At 39.6% G+C, this 24,128-nt stretch overlaps 1 protein-coding gene across 5 annotated transcripts in view; it reads right to left on the bottom strand.

Annotated features, from left to right (window-relative positions):
- Nucleotides 1–24,128, bottom strand: part of ntrk3a (neurotrophic tyrosine kinase, receptor, type 3a) — a 221,640-nt gene that overhangs the window by 154,954 nt on the left and 42,558 nt on the right. For all 5 annotated transcript variants that reach the window (XM_053235385.1, XM_053235386.1, XM_034305567.2 and 2 more), the window contains exons 2-3: nucleotides 6,658–6,732; nucleotides 3,389–3,460 (exon numbers count right to left, since the gene is read on the bottom strand). In XM_053235385.1, the coding sequence (XP_053091360.1) occupies nucleotides 3,389–3,460; nucleotides 6,658–6,732 (147 nt within the window). The remainder of the gene's footprint in view (nucleotides 1–3,388; nucleotides 3,461–6,657; nucleotides 6,733–24,128) is intronic.

Here is a 24,128-nt window from a genome sequence, read left to right as displayed (position 1 = left end):
TAGCCTTAATTACACTTTCCTGTGCATTAGATCTCCATTCCTACATTCTTCAATATTTCCCAGTCGATATCTGAAATGAGGTATTGATTAGCATGAGCACCATGTCCTTCCCATGCAGCCTGAGCCACATTCATGGCAGGATTAGACTCAGAGAAGTCATATCTCTACACGCCCGGCGCTATTTTCAATGGCATCTGGAATCAATTATGTATATCGAATACATTTTTAAACGTTGGCATCTGTGAGATGTTTATTTGCAGCAAACGCAACACTCGCTCCTTTTTTCATTATGGTCATGAAAGAGAGAGAGAGAGAGAGAGAGAGAGAGAGAGAGAGTGATTAGATCTGTGTATCGTCACGTACAAATGACCTGCTTTGATTTTAAACAAGGAGGACAATTTGAGGAAAAAAGCAAAAAACAAATGACGTTATTAATATTCCAAGATGAATCCCTACAGCATGGTCTTTTATGCAGTGTGATGTAGTCATACACGGTGACAGATATATTATACAGACAGCAAACACACACATACACACACTGTGCCTCCTCCTCTTTTGAAGCTGCATGCACCCACGCGTGTCATTCAAATGAAACGTCGAGGCACTTTCAGGTCGTGATGGACGGCCCAAATTGGGCGGGATCGCCAGGAGGTGACAGCGAGCGACTCATCACACTTTCCAGCGAAATGGGGAAATAGCAGACCTGTCACGTTCTCCCGTTTCAGCCTTCATTAACCAAATCATCTCTCGCTCTGTGTTTCTTTCATTCTCGCTCTTCCTTGCTCATTTCAGTGTGAGGCACCAATCAGATGCTCCACCTCCAATAACCTTTGTTTATGTAGAGTGGGAAAGAGAAACCTTTACAGCCAGCCAAAATAAAACTAATAAAAATAATTTGAAAAAACACTGCCGAGGTAAAACACACACAGGTCTGACCTGCTCTACTCCAATCCACTATAACACTGTACCAAATCCAGACCTTGTTTTGGAGCTTTTAACATTTTAACATCCACATATTTCCAAGGCCCTCTTTTCCCAATGCCTTATGTTCCCAATGTCCCATTTCCACTGAGCCCTATTTTCCCAGGGTTCCATGTTCCCAAGCCATTTTTTTCAGCATCCTGTATTGTTAAAGCCTTAAGCCCATTTGATCCTATATTCCCAAATCCAATGTTCCCACAGCTTCCTGTTCCCGATTTACTATATTCCTAATGTCCTATATTCTATAGTGTAGGTTTCCAGCCCTATGTTTTCAGGGCCTTATGTTCCTGAAGTACTACATTCTCATTCTCTTATATTCTAAAAGTCCTAAGTTTCCAAGGGCCTGCATTCCCAAGATTCCACGTTTCCCACATTTACTCTTCTCAGAGCTGTATTTTCCCACGGTTCCAGCTTCCCTAAGTACTAGTAAATATATTTCCAGTGTCCTATAATGTATTCTTAAAATCCTAGTTTCTCAAAGATCTAATGTTCCCACAATCCTGTTAATATAGTTCTATGTTCCCAAAGCCCTCTATTCCCTCTGTTTCCAGCATTCACTCTTCCCAGTACACCCTGGGATATATTCTCCCAGGGTTTCATGTTCCTGACTAGTACTATGTTTCTTTTATCCTATATTCTTAAACTTTCAACTTACCAACATCTATTGATCCCAAAATCCCATGTCTCTATAGTCCTGTGTTCCCAATGCACTCTATTCCCAGGGCCTTATGTTTCTAGAACCCTAAATACTATACATTTCACTGTCCTTTATTCAAAGGTCCTATGTGCCCAAATCCATCTGTTCCCAGGTTTCCATCCTCCCAAGTACTATATTCCCAGTGCCCTCTATTCTAAAAGTTCTTGAAGTCCTAACATTCCTTGTTCCCAGTATCCCTCATGATGCCTCAATCCTCTGTTCCCTGAACACGAACAGAAGACGAATGTTCATATTTATCCTAATATTGCCTGTTCAGTAAATATTATCTGAAATTACATTTAAGCAAAGACTAAATCAAACTTAGCTGTACAACACAACCATCACCTCAGCAACCCTTATACAAATTCTTCTCAAAGGATCATATTCTTGGGAATATTTACACATTCCTGGAGGAAAACAATCTAATTAGACTACTAACTGCTTACCAAAACCTAGCTAGCTAGCCAACAAGGTGATGAGACTCTGGATGTTCTACTCCCGTTGTGCTGAAAGTGGTCACTCAAGCAGTGTGATGTAGAAGATATGTGCTTACAAGTTGACAAGGCAGCGATGTAAACAGTACTAGAATGTAAATTCAGGAAACTGAAGATACACAACTCTTCCTAAAGCCTCCCCATGGTTATCTCTGAGAGAGTGCAGGGTGAGAAATTACTGCAGAATAAACATAGGCTGGGTTTTGCAGAGAAATTTATCATTATTAATTATGCATGAAGGCATGTCTCCTGAACAGAGGCTTGTGATTGTATCTTAGATATAACACGTTGAATCAGAAAGTAAATAACCCAGGTAGAAGGGATGCATCGTCCCGGTTGCAAAAATGCAAGAAGCTTTTAGATGTGCCTTCAAAGCTGCTAAAAAGAATAAAGAAATTTCATGAGTTTCCATAAATGTGCAGAATTTAAATGGCAAAAAGAAAACGTGATAAAGAGATTTGGGGAATTTCCCCTGATGACTACTTTCTGTGATTAAAAAAGAAAAGGTTCCCACTGCAAAATACCTAAAGCTGGGTTTATGTAGTTGACTAATCCATCTGTATTAGTTATATATTCTGTTACCTAGACAGAAGGTAAGCTAACCAGAACACTAGCTGTACTCAGCTAGTTAATTAACTGATAAAGCTCTGGATATAGTGCAAAGGAAGTACAGTGTACAGAATATCAAGAAAACATAGGACCAACAATATCACATCAATTTTGCTTTACTGAGAGAAAAAATGAAAAGGTGTGTTAGAAAGTTTTTTTCAAAAATGGAACAAACTGAGTAATATTGTCTCATTTTAGCTTTCCCATTATCCAAAATGGAGTAACTGATCACACTGTGGATTATTACAAAATGATAAAAGTAATGAAATTTAAAAAAAAACAAAAAAAAAAACAATCAGTTTGCTCCAAAGTGGATCAACATTTTCAACTTATTAATTAATTTTCCACAGTTCCTAAAGCAATTAGAGCAAAACGAGGGAAAAAAGTTCATTCCACTCCTTTTACACAGACTGTGTGTAGACCTGGTAATAAAATAGCAGGTGTGTACTGATAAGCACATGGCTGGCTAAATGCCTGGCGAAAATGTTTTCATGTAAAACAAGCCTGTGATAAAGGTTTAGACTTTCATATATCCTCAGATCAAAACAATCACATGCCATGGATCGTGTCGCTTTTCCTTTTGGGAAAACTTAGAGAACAGACTCACATGTAGCGTAGATGTGGGTTCTGGGCGAAGGCTCGAGACTGGATTGTCCTCAAATTGCAGTTCATGATAGTCCTGAAACAGAAAAGAACACAAATATTTTTGTTTTCCATCTCAACCAACCACTGTGACATTTTCCCAAACACTTGTAGGAGTGAGCACACTTGAAGAAGGCTTATTGTAAATGGCTGCGAAGGATAAGCCATGATGGTATCTATGGAAACCGGCGTTCAGAAAGAGAGGGCCTGCGGATCGTGCCAGCGTCAAACAGCGAATGTGCTGATTACCTGCTGATCTAAAGTCACATTTGAGGTAAATCATATGTCTGGGTTGAAGCACACGAGTTGTGAGAGGAGGAGAAAGGGGCAGTTTGGTTGTTTTAACCTGGGCTGACATTGGCACCGTCTGAGCTGGTAATTATTTAGATGGCTAAAAGAGATGATAAAAAACCCAGCAACTTCTCTTCCACCTGAGGCATCATTATAGCCAGGATACTCATCGAAAAGCAACCTCTCCTCCCTCTTGTCCTTACTCTCGCCAGCATCTCGAATCAATTATGTATATTGAATCCGTTTTTATCACTGGCATCTGTGAGATGTTTATTTGCACTGAGCGCTCGCTCCTATTTTCATTACGGGTGTGAGAATGAGTAATCAGATCAACAGACTCTGATTTGGGTTGAGCCCACACAAAGGCACGGTTTGTGATGCAGGACTAATCGCTTGAGTTGCTGGTAGGTCTGCCGATCATGATTCCAATCCTGAAAGCCGAGACGCCTTAATAGTGGTAGAAATATTGACCAATTTGAATCAGTGCACTACTATGAATATCAAAAAAGGATGGATCCTTGTGTCTCTGTATCGATTCTGTCTACCATTCACTGGCTTTATTTTACATATGTTTATTATTTAGAAAACTATGACATCGGGTCTCCTCACAGCACCAAGGTCTTCAGATCAGTCCTGAGCTCTGGTGCTCGTATTCTTTTCGTGTTTGTATGGGTTTCCTCCGCGTTCTCCGGTTTTCTCCCAATGTCCAAAAACTTGCAGGTAGATGGATTGGCTATAACTGTCCATAGGTCTGAGTGTGTGTGCAATGGACTACTCCCATCCTGGGGGGCAAATCCTCCCACCTTGCCCCCAGTGTCGCCAGGATGGATCTACCGCAACCCAGACCAAGATGAAGTGGTTGCTGAAGATGAATGAATGAATTATATTAGGATCTTCATTTTCCTCAGTTAATTCCTAGTCACCAAATACAGACTTGTGCAATTCTATAACGATTTCTACTCTCTTCATCAATCTTTAGGTCTTAGGCCAAAACTCTTTTTAATGTTCACACTACAAGCTTCTTTGCACAGTTCTGATGTTTTGCTCAGATCAGATCTGTCTGATCTTGACGTCTCACATTCAAATCCATTACTGACCTGTATCTGTCTTTACGGCACCTTTCCCCCGAAATGCCCCACACGTGCACATCGAGTTCCTGGACAATGGTTTCAAACACTATTCAGTTTTGAGAGGTTCATTCCAGTTTTGCTTAAATAAAATTTCCCCATCCTTCCACTGAATAAGAAGTCGCTGCTGTTGGTGTCACTGTTGGTGTCACTGCGCTGCTCACACTTGATGATGACGACGACATTGATAAGCATTGGGAAAAAGTATGTACATGTACATGCACTGCGAAAAAGCCACATGAATTCTGTTCTTGACCATTCACATCGCATGAGCACGTATCGGATATGTATCCGATCTAGTATCACATATAAAAGTGGCTCAAGTCTGAGTTTAAAAGAATTTTTGTGTCCACACAGTCCTGAAAAACATCAGATCTGTGTCATATTAAGGGAAAAAAATCGGAGTTGTGTCACTTCAACTTGGTAATGTGAACATAGCTTTAGGCTTCTTTGGTTGTTCCTCTGGATGAACTCTAAAGGATCTAAAACAGAGTGAGTGTTTCTCTATCAGAAAGGCTTGTTTAGGAAACTGGGAACCATTAATTATCCAAAAAACAACATAAAAACCACTGAAGATCCCTGTTTTCCAAAAGGCTAGTGGTTAAATCATTGAACTTCTTATTGGAAGATCATGAGTTGACACCACTGTTGGGTTCTTGAGGAAGGATCTAAACTGCGTCTTGTTTTGGTTGTAAGTCACTTTGAATAAAAGCATTAACCAAATGAATAAATGTAAATAAAAAAAAAAAAACTTGAGTAACCCAAAAGTCATGACTCCATTTAAATAAAACACAAATTATTTGAACGGATTTGATTATAAATTTTAAAGACATCAGTGGTCAGAGAAGGAAACAGCCACTTTACTGGTGATGCGATTGAGCAGAAGCTCGTTCTCAACTGCTAATGCAAGAGCTAAAAGCTACACCATCACAGTGGAAGATCGATTCAGCTTTTAATGGTACAACATGTTCTGAAAGCCATGCTTGTTTTATATTAACTCATTCATTAGGCAAACTTCACATTTGATTTTGCAAAGATTTGGCTCTCTGGTTTCCTGAACCAATGCCAGCTCCGGCACAAGCAACTAGCAGGTTCCTAGTCGTATAATGATTTTTTAAAATATAATTAAGCATAAAATTTAATGTCAGATCAATAAAAAAAAGATAAAACAGAAAGAAGCAATGAGATGCTGTGGTTTTCAGACTGGGTTTTAGGTACTAGTGGAGTATTGACAAACGCTAGTGGCTAATGAGAAACATGCTAATCAGTGCTGCTGTAATTGCTTTAAGCCTTCGGAAATTGGCTAGGAGAAAACTGTGCATGTGCTAGCGTGTGTATGTGAGATGGTGTGAGGATGAGCTTCCCGAGAGGCATCTGCAGACACTTTTTGGAAGAGGAAGGCTAACATCTCTACAGCAGGCCAAGCGCGGAGAGGGAAGGGAGAAGGAAAGGAAGGAACTGAGCTGAGTTCTCATCCAGACGCTGGGCGATGGGGGACGTAATTAAATTTCCTGGCTGCTTCAGTGCTGTTTATTTGATCAGTGGAAAGCAGGCCTTGGGGAGGATCTTTTTGTTTGTGGGCCGACTAGAAAGGAAAATCCACACTGCTAAAGTCGACCGCCGGGAGATGAGAATGCCCAGCTGACCGGCTAGCGTCGTCACTAAGTGCTAATCCATAGATCTATCACTTCAAGTGCTATCGCTATCGCTGTGAACGATGTTCCTTGAAGCCATGTTGGCAGCGGTTCATGGTGTCTGAGTTCAGGGTGAGGGGGAGATTAGCGATATGGTGCTAAGAAGTGCTTCTGCTACTCACAGTCTCTGGATTCCAGTGTACAGAGCCATGTCAACCTCCTGTACGGTTTGCAGACCCAACCAGTTCTCGATGTGTCTGTGGAAAAAAAACATCAGAGAGGGGTTAGAGAGCTCAGGTTAGTCACCTAGCATTCACTAACTATCAGATTAGCATGTTATCAGAATGTTCAGTAAAGTTCGTTAGTGCGTAATTGCACTTTCACGTCATGTCTTTCAAAGAATCATGCTAGAGGAAATTACACTAATTATGAGAAATTATTGAAAAAAAATAATAAAGCTATTTCAATGGCAAAAGAGTGACAGGTCTTCCTGCGTTTAACAAGGGCGGAGCTTAAGTTAAACTTGATCATGTGATCGCTCAACAAATATAAAATGTTAAATGCATCTCTTATACAGAAACATTCTCTCAGAAATAGGGATACAAAGTTCATAAAAATTCTTATCTTTCTTAAATTTCTTACGAGCCAGCTCATACAACACAAAAGTTAATATGTTTAATACAATTTATTCACATTTCCTGTTGAAAAATGTAAAACCCACAGCACTGGTGAACAAGGTGGTGATTAATTCTTTGTCACAGGAAATTGTATAATTCGTTCTAATACATCATCTTTTCTACAATAACATCTCATTTACAGGGACGTGTACGGCAGATGCTCCACATAAACAGAGAAGAAAAAACACTGATATGGTGAAGTTTTCTGTAAGGAGACATTTATTTAAGATTTATGGAAGGAGTCTCCAGTGTCAGCACTGTAATCTCTCTCTCTCTCTCTCTCTCTCTCTGTGTGTGTGTCGAGCTACACATGCTACTCCTGAGATACCAGTGATCCTGACCCCTTCTGCTCTCCAGACCTGCCTGATCCATCCTGATGCCCTACTTCTGGTTGGAGTTCTCATCAATTGGACAGCGTGAAGAGGATGGTATCACTTAGAAACCATGAAGATGGCTTTGGACCACAATTCATACGAACTGTTATGCTGTGATGGCTTCAGGACTACAACTGCCATGAACAGCTTTGCACTCAAGTCTCCATCAGTGAACAGTGGATAACTTCAGCAAAATAAACTTCATGTGAAAACTGTAATGAATTTTCTGGTTACACAACTGCACTATTTGACCATGTAGTAGACAGTTACAGAAGGGAATGATTTATAATCGCACTATCGGGTGTCACCCAGATGAGGATGGGTTTCCTTTAGAGTCTGGTTCCTCTCAAGGTTTCTTCCTCATGGGAGTTTTTCCTCACCACCGTCACCTCTGGCTTCCTCATTAGGGATAAATTCATACATTTAAAACGTATATCCTGAATGTATTTATTTCCATAAATCTGCTTTGTGACAATATCCACTGTTAAAAGCGCTTTAGCAATAAAATTGAATTGAATTGAATTGTTTATAGCTGCTATAATGTAAGTGAGAACAGGAACTAACTTGTTTAGCGGACGTTCCACAACGTTAAATAAATAGATAAAAATTACAATTACAATTGCTGTGCTATAATTTTAAGCAGAATGTATTTTAATGATATGCAAATATATGCAGTTAAGGGGGCGGGGTTTATGTTTCTAGCTTTTAATTCTCGCTCATTATGATTCCGTCGATAGAGATGAGGCTGCTATTGACTTCACCAATAACGCAGTGTTAGCCCTCTCACAGAAACCTCACACTTCTGCCTGGCACATTTAAATCAGATATAAAAATAAAGTGTTGATTAACGCACATCGCCCGCAGATAAAGGCGGACTAAAGAGGCGATTTCTGCTCTTTATGGAAGGCGCGAGCGGCGAAGGCTAATCGTGAATCTTGAGCTCTCACAGCAGCAGATGTGAGGAGATCCAGCTGCTGTCAGCTTTTGAGAGAGTGTGAATTCATAACACACACACGCTGATTAATGACTGTTTTCCTCCTGGAGCGATGTTTTTCAGACGTGGTGAATATCACTTTGGGGCGATCGCTGTGTTGCACCGATAAAGCCGTGGCTCTGGAGGAAAATTGCAGCAATCACCGAGAATCAAAGCGAAACTCTCTCCTCGCCATATCACAGCTTTACAGAGGAATTTCAAATGTACTTTATAAATATGTAATTTAAAATTCCACTTTTTTTAAAATTCTAAGAAAATACTGAAAGAAAAAATGGCTGATCTATACATTTTCCGAGCCATCAATAACGCTTCTTTTTTTGAAGTTTGCTTCTTTTTTTGAAGTTTACTTCGCTAATGTAAGACATTTTTATAGCCACCAATTTAGTGTCCTGCCTCAGCATTAACATATTATACACTAGTGCACTTTTAACTGATGTTCCAATGAAAAAGATGCAAAATGGTGGTCATTTTTTTGTTTTTTGTTTTTTTTATTTGTATTTTGTAACACTAATTTTTACATTGTTTTTAAACACATCTTGAAAATCTCATTTCCATATTCCATTTTATACACACACACACACACACACAAGACACACAATCTTCACATGTGAAATTGACATATGTGGTATTTTTGGTTTTTTTTGTTTGTTTCTCACATTTTTCACATGTAGCGCATGTGTTTTTATTTTTCACATTCTTTTTTTCCTTCACATGATTCGTTTTTTCTTTATAACGTTAGTTTTTCACATGTATGCTCGAGAGCAATTTGAAATAAGCAATTTGGCATAAGCGCGCTCCTCCGACTTTACGCGGGATGTAATTCACGTGATTATTTATTGTAAATCTTTGCTATTCACACGCAATTATCGCCATCGCACATCACACGCCATCATATTATTTTGGATCTTCATCAATCAGGGCTTTAATGTGCAGAAGCGGTTTATCTGAGCGGAAAGAAGAGGCCCAGTGTTCACCCACACAAGTGTATTTCACAAAATATGAAAGCTCGGAGAATGAAAACTGACACCTCGTGTATAAAGTTAACGTAATTTCAGAACTACAAAGCAGAACAAATAACACAACACAAAATGGCAGGTTAATTATAGTTGTATTGCAGCAGCATTTATTTCTTACAACTTTCCTCACTTTCCTTCACCTTTTATATTACACTGGAGGAAAAAAAAACACTTCAGTTTGTAAACCTTGACTTTAATCATGAACTTTCACTGCTGCTCAAAGGAAGTGTGTGCCATTTATTACCAGATATTTTGGGGGGGAAAAAAGGCAGAAAATGAAATAGTATGTCAAGATTTTCTTTTCAAGCCCTTCCAGGTTTTGCAGAAGAATTAATTAATAATTAAGAATTAAAAATAATTAGCTAATTATTTTCATCATGTGTTAGCATTACCAAATCATCAATACACCCTACACTTTATTTGTTTTATCAAACAAAGTGTTAATTAGGGTCTTGTTTAATGTTTGTTTGCTCAAATCAGACACTTGTAAAAGGTTTATTTACTATGTATTAGTTTTTATCAATTTAATTGCCATGATTAAGTCAGTAATATTAGCAAGATCCCGGAGGTGCCAAGGACAACACGACGGATCCAACTGCTTGGACAAGGCACCAGATCCGCTATGAAGTTCTTCCCAGGATTTAAGGATAAATCTGACATTTTGGCAAATAACCACGCTCCCCAAGTTTGACATGATGAATACATTGACATTCAAGACGCTCATGTCCCGGATAGCAGAATGTAGCATCCATACAAGCTTTGGCAGAAAAAAAACGAGAGATAATTACGTTTTTTTGCTGTGCCGGAGCCAGTACGGGATGTTCGGCAACATGGGCAGATGGTTGTGTATGAAGTTTTATAATTTGGCCTGGAGGGACCCGAGGCTTCAGCTGCCGTCTAGCTAACGAAAGTTAAGCTCGCTAAGCCTCTGCGCATCAGAGCACTCTCTGGCTGGGTGTGAATTCAGAGTGCCGTCGGGATGCTAATTCAGATATTCAGACGGCTAAGATCTGAAGACTCTGACTTTCTGACAGGAAAAAGAAGCAGCAGGCTGGCTGACAGCAGAACCTAAATCAGTGAAAGTGATGTGTGTGTGTGTGTTTATGGCCGATGTTTCCTGAGCTATACAAGCATCAAGATCGTCTTAATTCAGCAAAGAAATCAAAAATAAGATGCTAATAGCGCTCAAATGAACAGCGTTGTCGTTGGTTTTGGTTAACCCGATCTGCTAGCATCAAAAATAACGAATAAAATCCAGTGGGATCTGATTGCCATTACGTAACACACATCAAGCAGCTAGCTTTCAAACATATTTAGCCATATTAGTGGTTTCGTGTGAGGTACTGATGGACGTTAGCCTCCTCAAGCACAAGCGATTTGCATTTTGGAAGTATCAGGAGCCAAAAGAGCAATTAAGTTCAGCTTGGCCACTAGGATGGGATGTGTCATGTGCCAGCGAGGACAAAAATGAGTTTGGACAGTCAAGGGAAAGCTCCGGAGTTTAAAGAGAGACAAAATGGTGGAGGAAAGAAGTGCAGACGGTGGCATTGTCTAAAGAGCACCTTTCAATGATATTAAAACTCGTTCATATGGCACACTGTGTGAACAATAACTACAAATCTCAAAACAGTCAAATCTTAAAAATACAGATTTTATGTAAATTCAAAACCAAGAAATATATAGACCATGATCTGGGAACAGTTCAAAGTGGATTTTTCACAAAATTTAGGAAGTAGAAAACCAGGAAGTAGTAGACATGGAACAAACAGGAAGTAAAATGAGAGTATATATTTTAAATAAATAAATGAATAAATAAATAACAGCAACAACACCGTTAGAAAATTGTAGAGTAAGCTCTTTATGAGGAAAACCGCACATAGATAGTGGTGTCCTTTAGAAGTACCAGGGCTAGAACATTAGCCATGTTCCCTTTAGGCCTGGAAGCCAAAGTAGTAGCCTTTTCCGATCCTCTCCTCCCATGTGTTTCCTCTAGATTTATGACTTACCCAACTACCCACAATGCAATTACAAGCCGGCTAATGAGGGACCGTGTAATGACGGATAAGGCTGCCGGGGTCCCCGGAGTGCATGTTGGACACTGATGTAAAATCCTGCCCTTGTCGCTTTGCCATTGTGCAACACACCCATGACATTCTCCTCATGTCTGCCTATTGGGAGCGTTAAGCAGCTGCTGGAGGAAGCGGACTCGTGAAACTCCAGTCAATTCAAGCGTGCTAAGCTTCTAAAAGGCAGCCATCTTGTCAAGCGTCCCCAAGGACACCAAACCTGTCAAGTCTTTATCTGTCTATTCGTCTCAAGCACTTAACGATTAGCAATGTCTGTCGCTTTGTTGTTATGCTACCGGCGCGATCAGGTTATCTTTCTTTTGGTCACTCATTCTTTCAAGGTCCACCTGATATTCATTCTAATACGTTACTGTTTCTATAGTAACACCTCAAAACTAGTGACTTATAGTTGCGATGGACTTTCCACAAAAAAAGGATTTAGAAAAATGTGTGTAATTGTTGATATGGAGAAGTTTTCTGTAAGGACATGTTTATTTATTTAATATGTATGGAAGGAGTCTCCAGTGACAGCGCTTTGTAAGAGTCAGTAAGTTTTCTTCTGTGGTTTTTTTTTTCGTCTTATTAACCTCAAGAGAGAGAAAAAAGAGAGACTGTGAGAGAACAACTGTTTATAGCTGCTATAACAGAAGCGAGAGCAGAAACTAACTTGTTTCACAGACGTTCCTCAATGTTAAATGTAACTACACAGTTAATGTTGTGGAACGTTAAATAAAAGGATAAAAAAGTAATTTGTTAATAAATGTAAAATTGTAATCATTGGTATATTGCTGTGATAAAGGAGGAATAAACACTCGGAGACATGCTGTTATAGGAAAATAATCAGGAACTCTTCAAACTTTTCCATGGTAAAAATCAAACACTGAGGATTTTGATCATTTTGAAGCAAGATCAGAAGAATTGTTTACTGAATCATCTTTATCTTGGTCAAGGTCACAGTGGATCCGGATCAAACTCCTGACCTGAGAATTGACTTTCAGTTCTAAGGGTCAAATTGGGGAGAGAATCAGGCTGTTCACATGCGACATCCTGACCCCAGAGCAGCAGCTGTACAAGAGGAATCATCAATGTCTCATTGTGCACTCGAGAATTACAATCAGACCTCCAGCTGTTGCTGGCTCCAGTTCTGCAAATATTTATAACCAGCTAGAGTAATCTAACAAGGTCCATCCCCGATTACAAGAAACGGACACTTAAGAAACTAATTCTGGATTTAATTACTTTGATTTGTGTGTTTTAGAGAGATGTTGGGATTCCACCATGACTCGGTAATGCTGGCCTGGGAGAACCGTTCAGCTGGTGAAAATCTAACCTTTTAATTTGTATAAAGCTTCAAAAGATAAACTTTCTTCCTGACTAAGATTTGCTTATTTGTAAAGAAAAAAAAACACATCACAACCACAGCTACAGCTCTGGCATGTTGAAGTCTCCAGAAGTGGTGTAAAGTTGACTGGCTTAACATCTGGTTTTGCATTACTGACAGATTTTGCCAACTTTTTTGTCAGTGTTTCGATTGAAATGCACTCCTACAAAAAGTGGGTTGCTCAAGGGTTCTCTAGGGCATCGGGGTTCGTCTGTTGTTGGGCTCTACATCAGATTCTAATACAGTATTGTGTCTATAGTAACAGCTCATTCACAGGGACGTGTACAGCGGATGCTCCACATACATCGATTAAAAAAATATTCATACATATGGAGAAGTTTTCTCTAAGGAGACGTTTATTTAACATTGATGGAAGGAGTCTCCAGTGTCAGCGCTTTGTAACAGTCAGAGGTAAAGCTTCAGGACAGAGGAGTTTACGCTTCTTTGCAGTTTCTCTGTAACATCACAAGCTGCGTTTTGTTTTTGTCTTATTAACTTGAAGAGAGAGAAGAAAGAGAGGCTGGTGAGGGAACGACTGATTATAGCTGCTATAACTTAAGCGAGAACAGGAACTAACTTGTTTTACTGATGCTCTACAACATTAAATGTAGCCATAAATGGATAAGAAGTGTGATGTGTCACTCTTTAAAAAAATTAAAAAGCTGTAATAGTTGGTATATTGCTGTGGTGTAAGAGGAATAAAACACTTCATGGCTGTCGCAGGAAAATAATCACCTTCGTCGTGGTGACAGTAACTCTGCTTCAGCACACAACCCCATCATTATTTTACTATAACAGCATGCTCCCACTTTAGTCATTTATTCCTTACATAATGATATAGTATCTTTTGTAAAAAAAAAATTGTTAATGAAATATATTACATATCTTTTAGCAAAGTTACACAAAAAGTATAACTTTGGGTTCTTTCAATGGTTCAAAAAAGATTTTTCTAGGAAGCTTTTTTCTAAGAAGTGCAAAAGACACACTATTAGTTGTTGGGTGTTTGCAAACACAGAAACCACTACTGCTACAGCGCTCTGGCATTCTGAAGTGTGTTTACTCTCAGAAATGACATAGAGCTGTCTGGATTAATGTGACATGTTCATTAATTGTCAAAAATTTGCTTTGAATTTAAACTCTAAAAAGCATCAAGTACGTCTTATGTCCTCCAATTTAAGCTCGACTTTAAAACAGTGTTAAAAGGCTTTCCACATTGCACAGTTTAAAAGCATAAACGAAAATATTATAAAATTTTACAGTTTCAGAGTGAGTGAACTTCCAAATGTCCACCATTTTTTCAAAAAAGTTCAAACATGCAAAAACAATTTGAAAAGAGTCACGTGAGCACATCAGTGATGTCAGAAACTGTTATGTCAAATGCCTCAGGAACAACGTTGAGAGCTGCGTATTGACCGTAAGAGCTGCGTATTGACTGCTAGACAAGACAATCTGCAGAAAAACATAAAAAAGTCTAAAATCAAAAATAACAAATGTGAGGATTCCTACATGTGGACTGACGAGCACTACAGGACCGATCATATTCTGTCTCCGCCACACGAGGATGTAAGAACAAAACAAAGTGAAATTAAACTTCAAACATATTATCAAATTAAAACATTCCTAGCCACAAGGTAACAGCCTGACTAGCAGCTGAGAGAAACGCAGTCCTAGCACATTCATAACACGTGCAAAACACACGCAAAGGGCACGTGCAGGTTCACACTGTGACGCTGGCATTTTCAAAACATCGGTTTTTCCCGTCCACCTGAAAACATCTTTTCGAAAAGCCTCGTCTTCAACGATTTCACATGGACGTATAGAAAAAAATCAATGTTTTCAAAAATCTCTGTATGCATCCGTCCGTGTCTTTAACATTTCAGGAATTGTCCTGTCAATATATCCAGGTTATCAGCTAAGCATGCAGTTTTTGAAAGGACAACAGATTGATGGAGATGACATTCCCACTGGTCACAACCGCAAACCTTCAAATCCGCGTCAGGTCATGTCCGTTTGTGCCAGAACACGTCCAGCGTAATTGCGCTAATGTCTTGTTTTGCAGACATGTTTTAAAGTTAATCAAAAACATGCAGGTCTTTAAGGTCCAGCCACTGGCGTGATAAAGCGGTTACTCCGCTTTGGAGCCCTCCCAGCTGTATCGGGTGCTGGAGGATCGATAGCTGGAGCCACTGGAACGGATCAAAGCTGAGGAGTGAATGATGGACGGGACAGGTTTCAAAGTGCACACTGAGCCTTTTTCCCTAGTGACTAATTGACCAAGGGACTAATTGATGGAGTCATCGATTGGGGAGCGCAGCGGGTAAATGGCCACTAATGAGTCTGACAGCTTTCAGGATTCAGAGCATCGGCTTACTACGGTAAATCTTCACGAGCTAACTCGTATGTAAGCCCCCAGTAAAACCCCAACATCCCCCAGGAAAAACACAAGATGACAAGCCAACTCACATACACCTGGAATGACTGACAGTTGCGTTGGTGTTTTGAACTCTCAGAGATTAACATTAAAAATGGTTCCTCAAGGGTTCCTTGGAACCCTCAGTGGACCCAGTATTCCCCAGATACATGTCAGATCCACCATGATCCTGGCCCAAATCTAGAACCTTTAACAGTTTTTCAGCTTGTCCTATAAGCTTCTATATGGAAACAGTGGGTTTCTCTATTAGAGAAGGTTCCAAGGAACCCTTCAGGAACCATTTATCCTAAGAGTGCACATTCTCCATTCTATGATGCTCAAACCTCTTCTGATCTGTGAGGTGGGAATACACACTGGAATGGGATGCCAGGCCACAATGCACACACAAGTTCACACCTACAGCCAATTTGGAGTCATCAATCCACCTACTGGCATGTTTCATGGAGGTTTGAGGAAAATGTGGGGAGAACAAGATAAACTCCACACAGACACTGACCAAGATCGAATCAGGATCAAACCAGGGACTCTGGAGCTGTGAGATGGCAACACTACCCACTGTACCACCACACCACTACAATATAACTGTTTTATATTTAGTAAAATATATACTCTTAGAAAATTTAAGTGTTCTTCACTTTTTAAAGGGGCTCTAATTAGAACCCTGTGTAAAGGAGAAACCCTCTGTATCTGTAGGGTTCTACACAGGACCTTTCCTCTAGGTTTCTCTAGAAAGAGAAGCTGAAACACCCTTCAGGGTTTTACATTTAAATGTTCTTTTAAGGGTGAAAGGAAATTATTCAATAATAATAATAATAATAATAATAATAAATTACTATTATAACTTTTGTAAAAAAAAATTCTAATGTGATACATTATCTTTTGGCAAAAAGATCATAGAAAGATCGTACTCTTGTAGAAAAAGGGTTCCTTAAAGATTTTACTAGGAAGTACAAAAGATACACCCTTTCTTCTACATCATAGAACCTTTAAGGGTTTCCACAGAGGGAGAAATGGAAAACTCGTTAGTGTGCCAGATAAGAAATTGTATTTTATAATTTTTTACAATATATACAGTTAGTGAATTAACTCCACATTAGTATGCAGCTAGCTGGCTGAAGTAACGGCGTGCTAGCTAATGTTCTCCAAACATTCTTTTTTCCTGTTTTTTCAAAATGCAATTTATGCTTGCCCAAACTTGGGCTTCTTCCACCCCTCCTGGAGCTTTACATCATTGGTCCACAGGGTTCTAACTCAACACACGTGCCAAAATCCATCAGATCCACAGCGATGTTTGGATTCTACTCGGTTTCTGTCTGGAAGCAATCTGACTGAATCAACTTTATTTATCCTCAAGCGGGCAATTCAACCATCGCTGGGCTTTTCAGCCGTGACCACCGAAGCAGCTTAAAAAAAAACACAGTGCATCAAATTAATGTCACTGCACCAGCAAGAGTGCAAACAGAGAGCAGGAACAGTATACGGAAACTACTGCTATAATGCAATGCATATGTGTGTGTGTCCAGAAGTATTTGGACAATGACAGAGTTTTTGTGATTTCCACAAAAATATGGCATTTACCATTTAGGAATTACAGCCATTTTCAGCAAAGTACCTCCATTTTCAGGGGCTCAAAGGTATTTGGACATTTGACTGACAAGAAGTTAATTGACCAGGTGCGGTCCATTCCTTCGTTACTTCAAGACAAATGAAGCAGATAAAAGGTCTGGAGTTGATATCAGGTATTGAGTTGGCATTTGGCAGCTGCTCGATTGGAGATCTCAATGCAAGTGAAGGAGGCCATCATTCAGCCAAATGCTACAAAACTGATAGGACGCTGATTCACAGTGCAGGTGGATAATGATCCTAAACATACTGCGAAAGCAATTCAAGACTTTTTGAACGCAAAGAAATGGAATATTCTTCAATGGCCAAGTCAGTCGCCTGATCTCAACCCAATAGAGCTGCTTTTCACTTACTGAAGACAAGACTGAAGGCAGAAAGACCCACAAACAAGCAGCAACTGAAGGTGGCTGCAGTGAAGGCCTGGCAAAGCATCTCCAGGGAGGAAACTCAATGGAAACGTGGTGATGTCCATGGGCTCCAGACTTCAGGCAGTCAGTGACGGCAAAGGATTTTCATCCAAGTATTAAAATTATGGTTACATTTACAATTATGTCACTTTGTCCAAATACCATTGAGCCCCTGAAAATGGAGGTACTTTGCTGAAAATGGCTGTAATTTCTAAATGGTAAATGCCATATTTTTGTGGAACGTCTTAAAATAAAGCTGAAAGTCTACACTTCCATCACATCTTGATTGTTTTATTTCAAATCCATTGTGGTGGAGTACAGAGGCAAAATCATGAAAATGCTGTCATTGTCCAAATACTTCTGGACCTGACATATATATATATATATATATATATATATTTCAGATTTAAACCTGTAATGGGCGTGGCCTAAACAGGAAGGATTTTTAGTTCTTTTCTGTTTAGATAGACACGTGCACAGGACTGTTTTGTTTTAAATCCCACTCACACTGTTATTATTTATGTTTGTTTTTAGTTGGTTCTGTTTCCCAATCGGATAAATCTGGATCGTGCATTTGCAGTTATATAGGTAAAGTTTTCTTGAATTAATTGCCACACTCCCACCTCGCCGATCCTCTCACCTCCACAGACGACCAGATTGCTGATTGCTCGTACTTTATAATATGTGCGTGTTATTGTGTCTTGGAGAAAGAGCGTTGTCTGTCACGTGGCCGTAACATTAAAGCAGCGAGGTCTACGGATATTTCAGCAGCACTCGACCGAGAAGCAGCACAGACAGAAATGTAAAATAATCACAGAGGTCTGTGGATTCGCTCAAAGACCACGAGATAAACTGTTGTCGAATCGGTTAAAGTGGATATTCCACATCTGCTCATTTGGCATATGATTTTATCCAAAGCGCCTCGGGTCCAGGAACAGAGCTGAGCAGCTGAGGGCTATGAGTCTTGGTCAGGAGCCCAGTAAAGGATCCAGGGTGGGCTACAAAATGGCGGGCTACCAAACTAAAGTTTCACCATAATGTCAGGAGATTCCAGGGTTGAATCTCGATGATGCCGTAGCCATCCATAACTCTTCTGGTCTCTGGACTGGAACTAGGATGAACTTCCTGTTCCCTGTATACTGCATTTTCCATTTTTTCCAACAAATGCTTAGAATAATGACTATAGCAATAAGACCACTAGCCAACATGATTAGAAAGAACTTTAGCAAGCTTGGAGCAGTTCGTTGTATGATGCTGTGCTCTCATTAGCGGCGTTTAAGGGGGCGGGGCTTCCTGGGGGGTGGCTTAATCATGCATAAAAACAGCTCAGATTAGAAAACTGAAGACTCGGAAGAAATAAATAAACACTGGCAGAAAGCAGGTGTATGAGTCACTCAGTCCACAAGCTCAGGTTTAACATTTGAGAATATTTTACTGCAAACATGCATTAGGAAATTTAAAACCTTTTTAAAAATGTTTTACATTTACATTTTTACTTAGAAATGATGAGGAATCTGTACAGAAGGGGAAAAAAACTAGTCTCAGAAATCTCTTTATGCACGAATAGCTGAATATCGTACGTCATTTTACACTCATAAAAAAATAAAAATATAACATTTCTGATATTTTTCTTATTATTATGACACAAAACATTTGTCAAATGTTATGAGACTAACTAATAACTTTAAAGATGCGTAGTTGTCATATAACAGAGAAAAACAAGTGGGGAATGGCTGAGACTGTTCACAAAAAAATGAATTAAAGTGAATAAAAGTGATATTGATTTTAATTAAATAATACAGTAAAGCAATAAAAACAACTCTGTGTACAGTACTACAACTACAGCTGCTATTATTATTATTATTATTATCTTTGTGCTTTTTTGCTATGTTTTTCTTAGATGTATTAAAGATACATATAAAACATTATGAAATATTTAACAAAAATTATTACTCTAATTCAATAGGTGTGGAATGGTTACAAAAATAATAATAATAATAAAAAATACACACGCGTTTTAAAAAAATTGTATGTATATATAAAGAATAAAGTGCTACTGTGATATAAATGAGGTTATAAGATATAGAAATGCTTCAGTACAGTTCTGATTAGAAAAATAAATAAATTAAAAGATGTAGTTTCTCAGACACTTGCGTATGTCACCCAGCAGCAGTTTAATTAACTCGGGCCGAGGTGAGGACGCTGTACACACCGCTACACACCGCTACACACCATCACACACCGCCACGCAGCGCGCGAACACATGAGTCCAAACCCTACACACCTTCTTCATCCTGATATCACTCTTCCTCAGCTTCCTCTTTATTCTGTTTAGTGAAGATACGGCACACGGGACGCACAACACCCATGTATGCGTAAGAAAAAAAAGCATTAGCTGTTGTATTTTCATTTGCATCACATTATGACTGCTCACACATCCACATCCAGACTTTTCCTTAAACTGAAATCCGGCTCCGCACTTTGTATGGATATCTCGTCCGAGCGTAGCGTTCCGTATTCACGCCTCTCGTGTCGTACACACACGCTCTGCATTACACATTTTCCTGAACTGCATTCGGTTCTCTCCGGATTTAACCAGAACTCAGCTTTGTTTTCAGTCATACAAAAGGATTAGCATTTTAGAAAAGAAGTAGCGTCGTTTCTGAAATCCATGCTAATTTAAAAAAAAAAAATGTTTTGGTGTCAGAGCTCATGATCAGGCCTGACGCAGATCAATAATACAACTTTCTGATTAGGATATTTCTCAATTAAATACTTGGCGTAAAAGAGTAAATTGTTTAACATGTCTTTTAAAACAAACAATATTGTGTTCTTTGCTAATAATAACTAGGTTAGCTAGATAGAAGCCCAGATAGTTGTGTAACTGCTAGTTGTGTAACTAGCATTAAAACTAGCGTAGTGTCTCAGGTTGGTTTTGCTTTGGTTTGTTTTGTGAGATTTAATAAAATAGACCGTAATATCCAACCTCAGAAAGGTGCTAGCTAACTGTCTGCTAAGAATACTAGCTCACACTTAGTCATGTTAACTCGAGTAAGGGTTTCTGTTACAATGCAAATTTTCATCACTGGATTAGAAAGTTGGCAGTCAGCTAGCTAGCAGCTCATGAAGGATATTCCCGATTCCATGACTTCCTCTAAAGCTTCTGATTAGAAAACACCTCCTCAGCTTGGAAATCCTACCAGTAGTCAGGAAAACAATCTCAACCCTGAGTTCAGCATGTGACGTCAGATCAACATGGCCGCTCGCACCGTCAACAGTAAAGAAAATATCACTGCTTCAGTTTTATACAGAGTTTAGAGTCGTATTGGTGACTTTAGCTCATTCAACATAAAGGCACATTAGTTAGTTAAATCTATAAAACTCACTATACAGTTTCAGGAGCTAAATACATCATGAGCTTTAAAGATTAGCTGGTTAGCTAGACAAAGCTTTCATAAGCCAAGTTTCCATCCACTTTTTGTGCTTTTCTGTTACTTACTAAAGTAGAAGTGCGTAAAAAAAAGTTTGTGAAATTTGCGGTCTCTCATCTGTTTCTGTCCAATTGGCCTTTTACTGATAAAATGATGTGTGTGACGATGTCATCCTTAAAAAAAACACTAACTAACATTTAGTTTGGTGTATCGCAAAAGAAATCTGCCCTTGAGCCGTTTCCATACATAATTTTATGTATATCGTAAAAATCGTGCACCTTTTGCGTCCTGTATATCCTTGTAAATTGGAGAGAGTATTGAGACAATTCAATGAAATTGGCCAGCTTACTTTCATTGTAATTTCACAAATAATTGGAATTGTATGTAATATCAGAAGACGACGGCAGAATGGAGCAGTTGCTCGTCTGATAAGGCTCTGAGTAACTTAAGCCCTTGTGTAACGAAGCTGGTCTGAGGAATTTAGATGATTATTTAGGTTTTGTTTCAGTAAATCAGTATATTTAAATATTGAAATAACCTAATATTAGTTTATTGCTGATGCCAGAATCCCAGAGTCGCAGGAGGCTTTATCAGTTACAAGCGAACACTTGTACTAACATCTCGCTTACGTTAGCTCAGAGTAGATCAGAGCGCAGGTATCTGAGTAGCTAAGCGATTTCACAACCCTTTTACGCAGTGTCACAACAGGAGAAACGGAGCTGCTTCATAAATATGCATTAGCTGCAGATCTGCATACGGAGAGTGTGTGTGTGTGTGTGTGTGTGTGTGTGTGTGGGTGGGTGTGTGAGAGAGGCGTTCAGCAAGCCGGTCAGGCCAGACGAATACGACGCAACAACATTAAAGCACCACGACCTTCAAGAAATTCCTGCAAATCAGCATGGTGTCGCTGAAGCCACTCTGGAAATGAATGAGAATTTCCGCCATCATCTCATCATCTTTCTTCGGATTGCTCGTACAGTGCCGAGGAACGGCTTCTGCATAAACCTAATTATTCTTTCGCACCTTCAGGTGGTGTGTTCAATAATTTAGAGGTTCCTTTGAGAAACGGCATTCGGGCATCCGGCGATGAGAAGAAACCTCGGCGTGAAAATTTCCCCTCCATCTTCTATAATTAATCAGTTTCCAGCACGCAGCGCACTCGCACATTTATAATAATCTTTATAAATCAGATGGCGTGAAGGTTACAACACCGAACCCGGCGGAATTCTTAAGAAAAACTTTTCAATGGGACGTGCACGTCATACTTTTATCCATTTATAGTTACATGTTTAGCAGCTCTGACAGTAGTGTTAGCTGCAAGTCGCATGTTTACACCGCATCACTGCGCTCGGTCTGATACGTTATCGTTTCTATAGTAACGGCTCGTTCACAGGGACTTGTTTATGTGGCGGAAGCTCCACTGATAATAAACGGATTAAAAAATAAACGTTGATATTGTGAAGATGTTTGTGTTAAGAGAAATGTGTTTATTTAACATTTATGGAAGGAGTCTCCAGCGTCAGCGCAGTGCCTAAGATTTCCGACATCTTCAGGACAGACGAGTTTACGCTTTTTGTGTTTTTTTTTTTTTTTGTAACAAAGAAAATTGCAACAAACTGCGTTTTTTTTTTTGTCTTATTAAGTTCAAGAGAGAGAAAAAAAGTGTCTGTTTCATAGCTGCTAGTGAAAACAGGAAGAAACTCCTTTCCATTTAGATTAAAAAGTATAAAAAGATGTGCTGCTTTTTAATGCATAAAAATTGTAATGGTTAGTAAATTGCTGTGGTGTAAGAGGAATAAAACACGTCAGGATGTGCTGTTACAGGAAAATAATCAACGTCAGCATGGGAACAGCAACTCCAGTCAGAAACGAGAATTTTTCATTTTCATTTTCCTGGTAAAATCTCAGGAATCATAACTTTATTCGTCGGATCGGAGCTTTCCGAACTCTCATGACGACTCAGAACTCAGCGTAAATGCTACAGAAGTTCTCATGCTAGCTCTTCCACACCGTGCGGTTTCGAGCATTAGCACAGCGCTCCCCTCTCGCCTCTGTGCCTCTGTATCAACACCCCGAGCTCCCGGAGGCGCCGAGGGAATCTGCTGAGTCGGCAAGTGCCTCTATAATACGTAAAACAATCCAAATATCTAGAGGCAGTCATGCAAACATCTATCCCCTGCTCCGTAACGTAGCGCATTTTTCTCACTTTGCAGAAAGAGGAAGTAAATGACATGCCAGCTCTGTTTACCGAATCCATCCGACTGGAACGTGGCCGCTATTGAGCGCCTGTCACGCCGGGTTTTAGCGTCAGTGGATAAAATCAAATGTTTTGCCTCTATACATGGCACACAGCAAAGCTTTTTTTCTCCCTTTTTTTCCATTTTTTCAGTCTAAACCACAATAAGAGATGTTATGCGCTGCAGCAGCTGCTGTAGAAAGATGCATCACCCTCATAAGTTTTGGTACACTGAAGTCAAAATTGCTATTTTTTTTTCCGATGTGAAATGTGAGCTAACGCTGTGACTCGACGTCAGCGGCATCTTGAACAAAGAGCGCTCTATAAACACATTTCTGAAACAGCATGCTCTGCTCCATTTTTACAACTGAATATTTAATGCAGGAATCTAGTGTCCTGGCTGTGCTCCAATCAACACCGAGTGTCCTGGCTGTGCTCCAATCAACACCGAGTGTCCTAACTACAGAGCTTCTGCGTAGAAACCTGGTTTTAATTTCATTTAATCCCCAAATCCTGACTCTTATGGTTGACGCACGCCGTTTGTTTCGTCCGGGTTTTCATCAGTAAATCAAAAAAACAAAAAAAAAATAATCACTGGAGTACGCCATGATCTCCATCATAAACATACACGAATGCAGTAAAATGCAGTGGCTTTACCTCCTTCTGTATTAGCGCACCAGCCTTAGCTAGCAAACCAGCTTGTTTGTTCATTTGTTTATCTGTTATAATTATATTATTATATGTATTATACTGTATATTATCACATGCACCACAAAGATGGCTGTGGATGTTCTTCCTTGAATAGCCTTAGGACTGTAATCCCACCCGGAGAGGGTGAAGTCTCCAAAAGTGCTGTCTGCCCTCTTCCTCATACATGAGCTCACAGACTCCTGTGATTGGCTAGTGTCGCTGTGATTGACAGAGGAGAGAGAGAGTATGCCCCTCCCACCCAGAGACAATCATGATCTCTTTTGGACTGGCTCTGGACGAGCTCTGGACGATATGGATTCTGTTTTC

The sequence above is a fragment of the Pangasianodon hypophthalmus genome, chromosome 7 (genome assembly GCF_027358585.1).
Source record: "Pangasianodon hypophthalmus isolate fPanHyp1 chromosome 7, fPanHyp1.pri, whole genome shotgun sequence".
NCBI classification, from domain to species: Eukaryota; Metazoa; Chordata; class Actinopteri; order Siluriformes; family Pangasiidae; genus Pangasianodon; species Pangasianodon hypophthalmus.
Note: the sequence above shows the minus strand (reverse complement) of the source record. Positions and strands in the feature narration are given on the sequence as shown.